General features: G+C 12.3%; 1 protein-coding gene across 1 annotated transcript; it reads left to right on the top strand.

Moving 5' to 3' along the window:
• Positions 1-672: 672 nt before the first annotated feature.
• LOC124422781 (myb-like protein D) lies at positions 673-1,128 on the top strand (the record flags this gene model as incomplete). Its single annotated transcript, XM_046959678.1, has 1 exon — positions 673-1,128. A coding segment is annotated over one exon (456 nt), but the record flags the coding sequence as incomplete, so codon positions are not given.
• Between the last annotated feature and the right edge of the window lie 12,881 nt (positions 1,129-14,009).

Here is a 14,009-nt window from a genome sequence, read left to right as displayed (position 1 = left end):
TAATAATAATATTAATAAAAAGAATAATAATAACATAAATAGATATAATATTAATAAAAGTAACAAGAATAATAAATATAATAATAATAATATTAATAACAAGAATAATATTATCAAGAATAATAATAATAATAATAATAATAATAATAGTAATTATAATAATAATAATAATAATAATAATAATAATAATAATAATAATAATAATAATAATAATAAGAATAATAATAATGAAAGAGTAATAATAATAAAAATAACAATAATAATAATAATAATAACTTGAGTAATAATATTATTAATAATAACAAGAATAAGAATAACAAGATTAGTAATAACATGTAGAATAATTATAATAATAACAAGTATAATAATAGTAATAATAACAGGAAAAATAATAATAATAATAATAATAATAATAATAATAATAATAATAATAATAACAAGAATAATAATTACAATAATAATAATAATAATAATATTAATATTAATAACATGAATTATAATATTAAAAATAATAATAATTACAAAAACTAGAATAATCATAACAATAACTACAAAAATAATAGTAATAACATGAATAAGAATAATAATAATAATATTAACAATAATAATAACAATAATAATAATAACACTATCGATAACAATAACAGTAAAAATAATAATAAAAATAACAATAACAATAACAATAACAATAACAATAACAATAACAATAACAATAACAATAACAATAACAATAACAATCACAATATCAATAACAATAACAATAACAATAACAATAACAATAACAATAACCATAACAATATCAATAACAATAACAATAACAATAACAATAACAATAACAATAACAATAACAAAAACAATAACAATAACAATAACAATAATAATAACAATAACATTAACAATAACAATTATAATAATACCAATATTAATAATAATAATAACAAGAATAATAATGACAAAAATAGATATACTAATAATAATAGTAACAAGAATAATAATAATAATAATAATAATAATAATAATAATAACAAGATTAATAATAATAGCAATATTAATAGTAGTGACGGGAATAATAATATCAAAAATAATAATAATAATAATAATAATAATAATAATAAGAACAAGAATAATAATAGGAAGTATGATAATAATTGTAATTATTATGAGAATAATAACAAGAATGATAATAACAGGAATAATAATTACACGTATAATAATAACAATAATAATAATATTAATAAATATAATAACAAGGTTCATGATAACTAGTATAATTACAATAACAATAGCAAGAATAATAATAAAAAGAGTATTAACAATAATAATAATAATAATAATAATAACAAGAATAATAATAAAAATATTAATAATAATGATAACAATAACAGTTGCAGTAACAATAACAATAAAAATAACAATAACAATAACAATAACAATAACAATAACAATAACAATCACAATATCAATAACAATAACAATAACAATAACAATAACAATAACAATAACCATAACAATATCAATAACAATAACAATAACAATAACAATAACAATAACAATAACAATAACAAAAACAATAACAATAACAATAACAATAATAATAACAATAACATTAACAATAACAATTATAATAATACCAATATTAATAATAATAATAACAAGAATAATAATGACAAAAATAGATATACTAATAATAATAGTAACAAGAATAATAATAATAATAATAATAATAATAATAATAATAATAACAAGATTAATAATAATAGCAATATTAATAGTAGTGACGGGAATAATAATATCAAAAATAATAATAATAATAATAATAATAATAATAATAAGAACAAGAATAATAATAGGAAGTATGATAATAATTGTAATTATTATGAGAATAATAACAAGAATGATAATAACAGGAATAATAATTACACGTATAATAATAACAATAATAATAATATTAATAAATATAATAACAAGGTTCATGATAACTAGTATAATTACAATAACAATAGCAAGAATAATAATAAAAAGAGTATTAACAATAATAATAATAATAATAATAATAACAAGAATAATAATAAAAATATTAATAATAATGATAACAATAACAGTTGCAGTAACAATAACAATAAAAATAACAATAACAATAACAATAACAATAATAATAACAATAACAATAACAGTAACAATAACAATTACAATAACAATAACAATAACAATATCAATAACAATAACAATAACAAAAACAATAACAATAACAATAACAATAACAGTAGCAAAAACAATAACAATAACAATAATAATAACAATAATAATAACGATAACAATAATAATAGTAACAATAATAAAAATAATAATAAAAAGAATAATAATAACATAAATAGATTTAATATTAATAAAAGTAACAAGAATAATAAATATAATAATAATAATATTAATATCAAGAATAATATTATCAAGAATAATAATAATAATAATAATAATAATAATAATAATAATAAAAATAATAATAAGAAGAAAAATAATGAAAGAGTAATAATAATAAAAATAACAAGAATAATAATAACAATAACATGAATAATAATATTATTAATAATAACAAGAGTACTCATAACAATAGTTACAATAATAATGGTAATAACAAGAATAATATTTTCAAGTATAATAATAATAATAATAATAATATTAACAAGATTAATTATAATAACAATAATAATAGCAGTGACATGAATAATAATATCAAGAATAATAATAAAAAGAATATTAACAATAATATTAATAATAATAATAATAATTATAATAATAATAATAATAATAATAATAATAATAAGAAAAATAATGAAAGAGTAATAATAATAAAAATAACAAGAATAATAATAATAATAACATGAATAATAATATTATTAATAATAACAAGAGTAGTCATAACAATAGTTACAATAATAATGGTAATAACAAGAATAAGAATAACAAGAATAATAATAAAAATAATAATAATAATTATAATAATAACAATAATATTAATAGCAATAACAATAACAATAACAATAACAATAATAATAATATCAATAATAATAATAATAATAACAAGAATAATAACAATAACAATAACAATAACAATAACAATAACAATATCAATAACAATAACAATAACAAAAACAATAACAATAACAATAACAATAACAATATCAATAACAATATCAATAACAATAATAATAACAATAATAATAACGATAACAATAATAATAGTAACAATAATAATAATATTAATAAAAAGAATAATAATATCAAATATAGATATAATATTAATAAGAGTAACAAGAATAATAAATATAATAATAATAATATTAAAAACAATAATAATATTATAAAGAATAATAATAATAATAATAATAATAATAATAATAATAATAATATTAATAATAAGCATAATAATGAAAGAGTAATAATAATAAAAATAACAATAATAATAATATTAATAACATGAATAATAATATTATAAATTATAACAAGAATAGTCATAACAATAGTTACAATAATAATGGTAATAACAAGAATAAGAATAACAAGAATAATAATAAAAATAATAATATTAATTATAATAATAACAATAATATTAATAACAATAACAATAACAATAACAATAACAATAACAATAACAATAATAATGATAACAATAACAATAACAGTTACAATAACAATAAAAATAACAATAACTATAACAATAACAATAATAATAACAATAACAATAACAATAACAATAACAATAACAATAACTATAACAATAACAATAACAATAACAATAACAATAACAATAAAAATAACAATAACAATAATAATAACAATAACATTTACAATAACAATAATAATAATATCATTATTAATAATAATAATAAGAAGAATAATAATGACAAAAATAGATATACTAAAAATAATAGTAACAAGAATAATAATTATAATATTATTAATAATAATAACAAGAATAATATTTTCAAGAATAATAACAACAAGAATAATCATAACAAGAAAAACAATAATAATAGTAATAACAAGAATTAGAATAACAAGAATAATCATAATAATTATTATAATAATAATTATAACAAGAGTAATAATAATAATAATAATAATAATAATAATAATAATAATAACAATATTAAATGGAATAGTATCAACAGGAATAATAAGACTAATAATAATAATAATGATAATGATAATAACAATAATAATTATAATACTAACGATAACAATAACAGTAACAATAATAGTAAAAATAACAATAACAATAAAAATAACAATAACAAGAACAATAACAATAACAATAACAAAAACAATAACAAATACCAATAATAATAACAATAATAATAAGGATAACAATAATAATAGTACAATAATAATAATATTAATAAAAAGAATAATAATAACATAAATAGATTTAATATTAATAAAAGTAACAAGAATAACAAATATAATAATAATAATATTAATAACAAGAATAATATTATCAAGAATAATAATAATAATAAAAATAATAATAATAATAATTATAATAATAATAATAATAATAATAATAATAATAATAATAATAATAATAATAATAATAATAATAATAAGAATTATGAAAGAGTAATAATAATAAAAATAACTATAATAATAATAATAATAACATGAATAATAATATTATTAATAATAACAAGAATAGTCATAACAATATTTACAATAATAATAGTAATAACAAGAATAAGAATCACAAGAATAAGAATAACAAGAATAATAATGAAAATAATAATATTAATAATAATAATAACAATAATAACAATAACAATAACAATAACAATAACAATAACAATAACAATAACAATAACAATAACAATAACAATAACAATCACAATATCAATAACAATAACAATAACAATAACAATAACAATAACAATAACCATAACAATATCAATAACAATAACAATAACAATAACAATAACAATAACAATAACAATAACAAAAACAATAACAATAACAATAACAATAATAATAACAATAACATTAACAATAACAATTATAATAATACCAATATTAATAATAATAATAACAAGAATAATAATGACAAAAAAAAATATACTAATAATAATAGTAACAAGAATAATAATAATAATAATAATAATAATAACAAGATTAATAATAATAGCAATATTAATAGTAGTGACGGGAATAATAATATCAAGAATAATAATAATAATAATAATAATAATAATAAGAACAAGAATAATAATAGGAAGTATGATAATAATAATAATTATTATGAGAATAATAACAAGAATGATAATAACAGGAATAATAATTACACGTAGAATAATAACAATAATAATAATATTAATAAATATAATAACAAGGTTCATGATAACTAGTATAATTACAATAACAATAGCAAGAATAATAATAAAAAGAGTATTAACAATAATAATAATAATAATAATAATAACAAGAATAATAATAAAAATAATAATAATAATGATAACAATAACAGTAACAGTAACAATATCAATAAAAATAACAGTAACAGTAACAATAACAATAAAAATAACAATAACAGTAACAATAACAATTACAATAACAATAACAATAACAATAACAATAACAATAACAATAACAATAACAATAACAATAACAAAAACAATAACAATAACAATAACAATAACAGTAACAAAAACAATAACAATAACAATAATAAAAACAATAATAATAACAATAACAATAATAATAGTAACAATAATAATAATATTATTAAAAAGAATAATAATAACAAAAATAGATATAATATTAATAAAAGTAACAAGAATAATAAATATAATAATAATAATATTAAAAACAAGAATAATTTTATAAAGAATAATAATAATAATAATAATAATAATAATAATAATAATAATAATAATATTAATAATAAGCATAATAATGAAAGAGCAATAATAATAAAAATAACAATAATAATAATATTAATAACATGAATAATAATATTATAAATTATAACAAGAATAGTCATAACAATAGTTACAATAATAATGGTAATAACAAGAATAAGAATAACAAGAATAATAATAAAAATAATAATATTAATTATAATAATTACAATAATATTAATAACAATAACAATAACAATAACAATAACAATAACAATAATAATGATAACAATAACAATAACAGTTACAATAACAATAAAAATAACAATAACTATAACAATAACAATAATAATAACAATAACAATAACAATAACAATAACAATAACAATAACGATAACAATAACAATAACAATAACAATAACAATAACAATAACAATAAAAATTACAATAACAATAATAATAACAATAACATTTACAATAACAATAATATTAATATCAATATAAAAATAATAATAAGAAGAATAATAATGACAAAAATAGATATACTAAAAATAATAGTAACAAGAATAATAATTATAATATTATTAATAATAATAACAAGAATAATATTTTCAAGAATAATAATTACAAGAATAATCATAATAATTATTATAATAATAATTATAACAAGAGTAATAATAATAATAATAATAATAATAATAATAACAATATTAAATGGAAAAGTATCAACAGGAATAATAAGACTAATAATAATAATAATGATAATAATAATAACAATTATAATTATAATACTAACGATAACAATAACAGTAACAATAATAATAAAAATAACAATAACAATAAAAATAACAATAACAATTACAATAACATTAACAAAAACAATAACAAATACCAATAATAATAACAATAATAATAAGGATAACAATAATAATAGTACAATAATAATAATATTAATAAAAAGAATAATAATAACATAAATAGATTTAATATTAATAAAAGTAACAAGAATAACAAATATAATAATAATAATATTAATAACAAGAATAATATTATCAAGAATAATAATAATAATAAAAATAATAATAATAATAATTATAATAATAATAATAATAATAATAATAATAATAATAATAATAATAATAATAATAATAAGAATAATGAAAGAGTAATAATAATAAAAATAACAATAATAATAATAATAATAATAACATGAATAATAATATTATTAATAATAACAAGAATAGTCATAACAATATTTACAATAATAATAGTAATAACAAGAATAAGAATCACAAGAATAAGAATAAGAAGAATAATAATAAGAATAATAATATTAATAATAATAATGACAATAATAACAATAACAATAACAATAACAATAACAATAACAATAACAATAACAATAACAATAACGATAACAATAACAATAACAATAACAATAACAATAACAATAACAATAAGATTAACAATAAGAAAAATAATAATATCAATAATAATAATAATAATAACAACAATAATAATGAAAAAAATATATATATTAATAATAACAGTAACAAGAATAATAATTATAATATTAATAATAATAATAACAAGAATAATATTTTCAAGGATAATAATAATAATAATAATAATATTAACAAGATTAGTAATAATAACAATAATAATAGTAGTGACATGAATAATAATATCAAGAATAATAATAAAAAGTATATTAACAATAATAATAATAATAATAATAATAATAATAATAATAATAATAATAACAAGAATAATAATAACAAGAATAATCATAACAAGAAAAACAATAATAATAGTAATAACAAGAATAAGATTAACAAGAATAATAATAATAATTATTATAATAATAATAATAACAAGTGTAATAATAATAATAATAATAACAAGAATTATAAATAGAATAGTATTAACAGGAATAATAAGCATAATAATAATAATAATGATAATAATAACAAGAATAATAATAACATGATAAGAAAAAACATGTAGAATAATTATAATAATAACAAGTATAATAATAATAATAATAACAAGAATAATAATAACAATAATAATAATAATGATAACAATAAACAGTAACAGTAACAATAACAATAAAAATAACAATAACAATAACAATAACAATAACAATAACAATAACAATAACAATAACAAAATCAATAACAATAACTATAACTATAGCAGTAACAAAAACAATAACAAATACCAATAATAATAACAATAATATTAACGATAACAATAATAATAGTAACAATAATAAAAATAATAATAAAAAGAATAATAATAACATAAATAGATTTAATATCAATAAAAGTAACAAGAATAATAAATATAATAATAATAATATTAAAAACAAGAATAATATTATAAAGAAAAATAATAATAATAATAATAATAATAATAATAATAATAATAATAATAATAATAATAAGAAGAAGAAAAATAATGAAAGAGTAATAATAATAAAAATAACAAGAATAATAATAATAATAACATGAATAATAATATTATTAATAATAACAAGAGTACTCATAACAATAGTTACAATAATAATGGTAATAACAAGAATAATATTTTCAAGTATAATAATAATAATAATAATAATATTAACAAGATTAATTATAATAACAATAATAATAGCAGTGACATGAATAATAATATCAAGAATAATAATAAAAAGAATATTAACAATAATATTAATAATAATAATAATAATTATAATAATAATAATAATAATAATAATAATAATAAGAAAAATAATGAAAGAGTAATAATAATAAAAATAACAAGAATAATAATAATAATAACATGAATAATAATATTATTAATAATAACAAGAGTAGTCATAACAATAGTTACAATAATAATGGTAATAACAAGAATAAGAATAACAAGAATAATAATAAAAATAATAATAATAATTATAATAATAACAATAATATTAATAGCAATAACAATAACAATAACAATAACAATAATAATAATATCAATAATAATAATAATAATAACAAGAATAATAACAATAACAATAACAATAACAATAACAATAACAATAACAATAACAATAACAATAACAATAACAATAACAATAACAATAACAATAACAATAACAATAACAACAACAATAACAATATCAATAACAATATCAATAACAATAACAATAACAATAACAATAACAATAACAATAACAATAACAGTAGCAAAAACAATAACAATAACAATAATAATAACAATAATAATAACGATAACAATAATAATAGTAACAATAATAAAAATAATAATAAAAAGAATAATAATAACATAAATAGATTTAATATTAATAAAAGTAACAAGAATAATAAATATAATAATAATAATATTAATATCAAGAATAATATTATCAAGAATAATAATAATAATAATAATAATAATAATAATAATAATAATAATAATAATAATAATAAGAAGAAAAATAATGAAAGAGTAATAATAATAAAAATAACAAGAATAATAATAATAATAACATGAATAATAATATTATTAATAATAACAAGAGTACTCATAACAATAGTTACAATAATAATGGTACTAACAAGAATAATATTTGCAAGTATAATAATAATAATAATAATAATATTAACAAGATTAATAATAATAACAATAATAATAGTATTGACATGAATAATAATATCAAGAATAATAATAAAAAGAATATTAACAATAATATTAATAATAATAATAATAATTATAATAATAATAATAATAATAATAATAATAATAAGAAAAATAATGAAAGAGTAATAATAATAAAAATAACAAGAATAATAATAATAATAACATGAATAATAATATTATTAATAATAACAAGAGTAGTCATAACAATAGTTACAATAATAATGGTAATAACAAGAATAAGAATAACAAGAATAATAATAAAAATAATAATAATAATTATAATAATAACAGTAATATTAATAGCAATAACAATAACAATAACAATAACAATAATAATAATATCAATAATAATAATAATAATAACAAGAATAATAACAATAACAATAACAATAACAATAACAATAACAATATCAATAACAATAACAATAACAAAAACAATAACAATAACAATAACAATATCAATAACAATATCAATAACAATAATAATAACAATAATAATAACGATAACAATAATAATAGTAACAATAATAATAATATTAATAAAAAGAATAATAATATCAAATATAGATATAATATTAATAAGAGTAACAAGAATAATAAATATAATAATAATAATATTAAAAACAATAATAATATTATAAAGAATAATAATAATAATAATAATAATAATAATAATAATAATAATATTAATAATAAGCATAATAATGAAAGAGTAATAATAATAAAAATAACAATAATAATAATATTAATAACATGAATAATAATATTATAAATTATAACAAGAATAGTCATAACAATAGTTACAATAATAATGGTAATAACAAGAATAAGAATAACAAGAATAATAATAAAAATAATAATATTAATTATAATAATAACAATAATATTAATAACAATAACAATAACAATAACAATAACAATAACAATAACAATAATAATGATAACAATAACAATAACAGTTACAATAACAATAAAAATAACAATAACTATAACAATAACAATAATAATAACAATAACAATAACAATAACAATAACAATAACAATAACTATAACAATAACAATAACAATAACAATAACAATAACAATAAAAATAACAATAACAATAATAATAACAATAACATTTACAATAACAATAATAATAATATCATTATTAATAATAATAATAAGAAGAATAATAATGACAAAAATAGATATACTAAAAATAATAGTAACAAGAATAATAATTATAATATTATTAATAATAATAACAAGAATAATATTTTCAAGAATAATAACAACAAGAATAATCATAACAAGAAAAACAATAATAATAGTAATAACAAGAATTAGAATAACAAGAATAATCATAATAATTATTATAATAATAATTATAGCAAGAGTAATAATAATAATAATAATAATAATAATAATAATAATAATAACAATATTAAATGGAATAGTATCAACAGGAATAATAAGACTAATAATAATAATAATGATAATAATAGTAACAATAATAATTATAATACTAACGATAACAATAACAGTAACAATAATAGTAAAAATAACAATAACAATAAAAATAACAATAACAATAACAATAACAATAACAATAACAAAAACAATAACAAATACCAATAATAATAACAATAATAATAAGGATAACAATAATAATAGTACAATAATAATAATATTAATAAAAAGAATAATAATAACATAAATAGATTTAATATTAATAAAAGTAACAAGAATAACAAATATAATAATAATAATATTAATAACAAGAATAATATTATCAAGAATAATAATAATAATAAAAATAATAATAATAATAATTATAATAATAATAATAATAATAATAATAATAATAATAATAATAATAATAATAATAATAATAATAATAATAAGAATTATGAAAGAGTAATAATAATAAAAATAACTATAATAATAATAATAATAACATGAATAATAATATTATTAATAATAACAAGAATAGTCATAACAATATTTACAATAATAATAGTAATAACAAGAATAAGAATCACAAGAATAAGAATAACAAGAATAATAATGAAAATAATAATATTAATAATAATAATAACAATAATAACAATAACAATAACAATAACAATAACAATAACAATAACAATAACAATAACAATAACAATAACAATAACAATCACAATATCAATAACAATAACAATAACAATAACAATAACAATAACAATAACCATAACAATATCAATAACAATAACAATAACAATAACAATAACAATAACAATAACAATAACAAAAACAATAACAATAACAATAACAATAATAATAACAATAACATTAACAATAACAATTATAATAATACCAATATTAATAATAATAATAACAAGAATAATAATGACCAAAAAAAATATACTAATAATAATAGTAACAAGAATAATAATAATAATAATAATAATAATAACAAGATTAATAATAATAGCAATATTAATAGTAGTGACGGGAATAATAATATCAAGAATAATAATAATAATAATAATAATAATAATAAGAACAAGAATAATAATAGGAAGTATGATAATAATAATAATTATTATGAGAATAATAACAAGAATGATAATAACAGGAATAATAATTACACGTATAATAATAACAATAATAATAATATTAATAAATATAATAACAAGGTTCATGATAACTAGTATAATTACAATAACAATAGCAAGAATAATAATAAAAAGAGTATTAACAATAATAATAATAATAATAATAATAACAAGAATAATAATAAAAATAATAATAATAATGATAACAATAACAGTAACAGTAACAATAACAATAAAAATAACAGTAACAGTAACAATAACAATAAAAATAACAATAACAGTAACAATAACAATTACAATAACAATAACAATAACAATAACAATAACAATAACAATAACAATAACAATAACAAAAACAATAACAATAACAATAACAATAACAGTAACAAAAACAATAACAATAACAATAATAAAAACAATAATAATAACGATAACAATAATAATAGTAACAATAATAATAATATTATTAAAAAGAATAATAATAACAAAAATAGATATAATATTAATAAAAGTAACAAGAATAATAAATATAATAATAATAATATTAAAAACAAGAATAATTTTATAAAGAATAATAATAATAATAATAATAATAATAATAATAATAATAATAATATTAATAATAAGCATAATAATGAAAGAGCAATAATAATAAAAATAACAATAATAATAATATTAATAACATGAATAATAATATTATAAATTATAACAAGAATAGTCATAACAATAGTTACAATAATAATGGTAATAACAAGAATAAGAATAACAAGAATAATAATAAAAATAATAATATTAATTATAATAATTACAATAATATTAATAACAATAACAATAACAATAACAATAACAATAACAATAATAATGATAACAATAACAATAACAGTTACAATAACAATAAAAATAACAATAACTATAACAATAACAATAATAATAACAATAACAATAACAATAACAATAACAATAACAATAACGATAACAATAACAATAACAATAACAATAACAATAACAATAACAATAAAAATTACAATAACAATAATAATAACAATAACATTTACAATAACAATAATATTAATATCAATATAAAAATAATAATAAGAAGAATAATAATGACAAAAATAGATATACTAAAAATAATAGTAACAAGAATAATAATTATAATATTATTAATAATAATAACAAGAATAATATTTTCAAGAATAATAATTACAAGAATAATCATAATAATTATTATAATAATAATTATAACAAGAGTAATAATAATAATAATAATAATAATAATAATAACAATATTAAATGGAAAAGTATCAACAGGAATAATAAGACTAATAATAATAATAATGATAATAATAATAACAATTATAATTATAATACTAACGATAACAATAACAGTAACAATAATAATAAAAATAACAATAACAATAAAAATAACAATAACAATAACAATAACATTAACAAAAACAATAACAAATACCAATAATAATAACAATAATAATAAGGATAACAATAATAATAGTACAATAATAATAATATTAATAAAAAGAATAATAATAACATAAATAGATTTAATATTAATAAAAGTAACAAGAGTAACAAATATAATAATAATAATATTAATAACAAGAATAATATTATCAAGAATAATAATAATAATAAAAATAATAATAATAATAATAATAATAATAATAATAATAATAATAATAATAATAATAATAATAATAATAATAAGAATAATGAAAGAGTAATAATAATAAAAATAACAATAATAATAATAATAATAATAACATGAATAATAATATTATTAATAATAACAAGAATAGTCATAACAATATTTACAATAATAATAGTAATAACAAGAATAAGAATCACAAGAATA

This window comes from Vespa crabro, chromosome 3, assembly GCF_910589235.1.
Source record: "Vespa crabro chromosome 3, iyVesCrab1.2, whole genome shotgun sequence".
NCBI classification, from domain to species: Eukaryota; Metazoa; Arthropoda; class Insecta; order Hymenoptera; family Vespidae; genus Vespa; species Vespa crabro.
The sequence above is the reverse complement of the archived record's forward strand: the minus strand, read 5'-3'. Positions and strand labels throughout refer to the sequence as shown.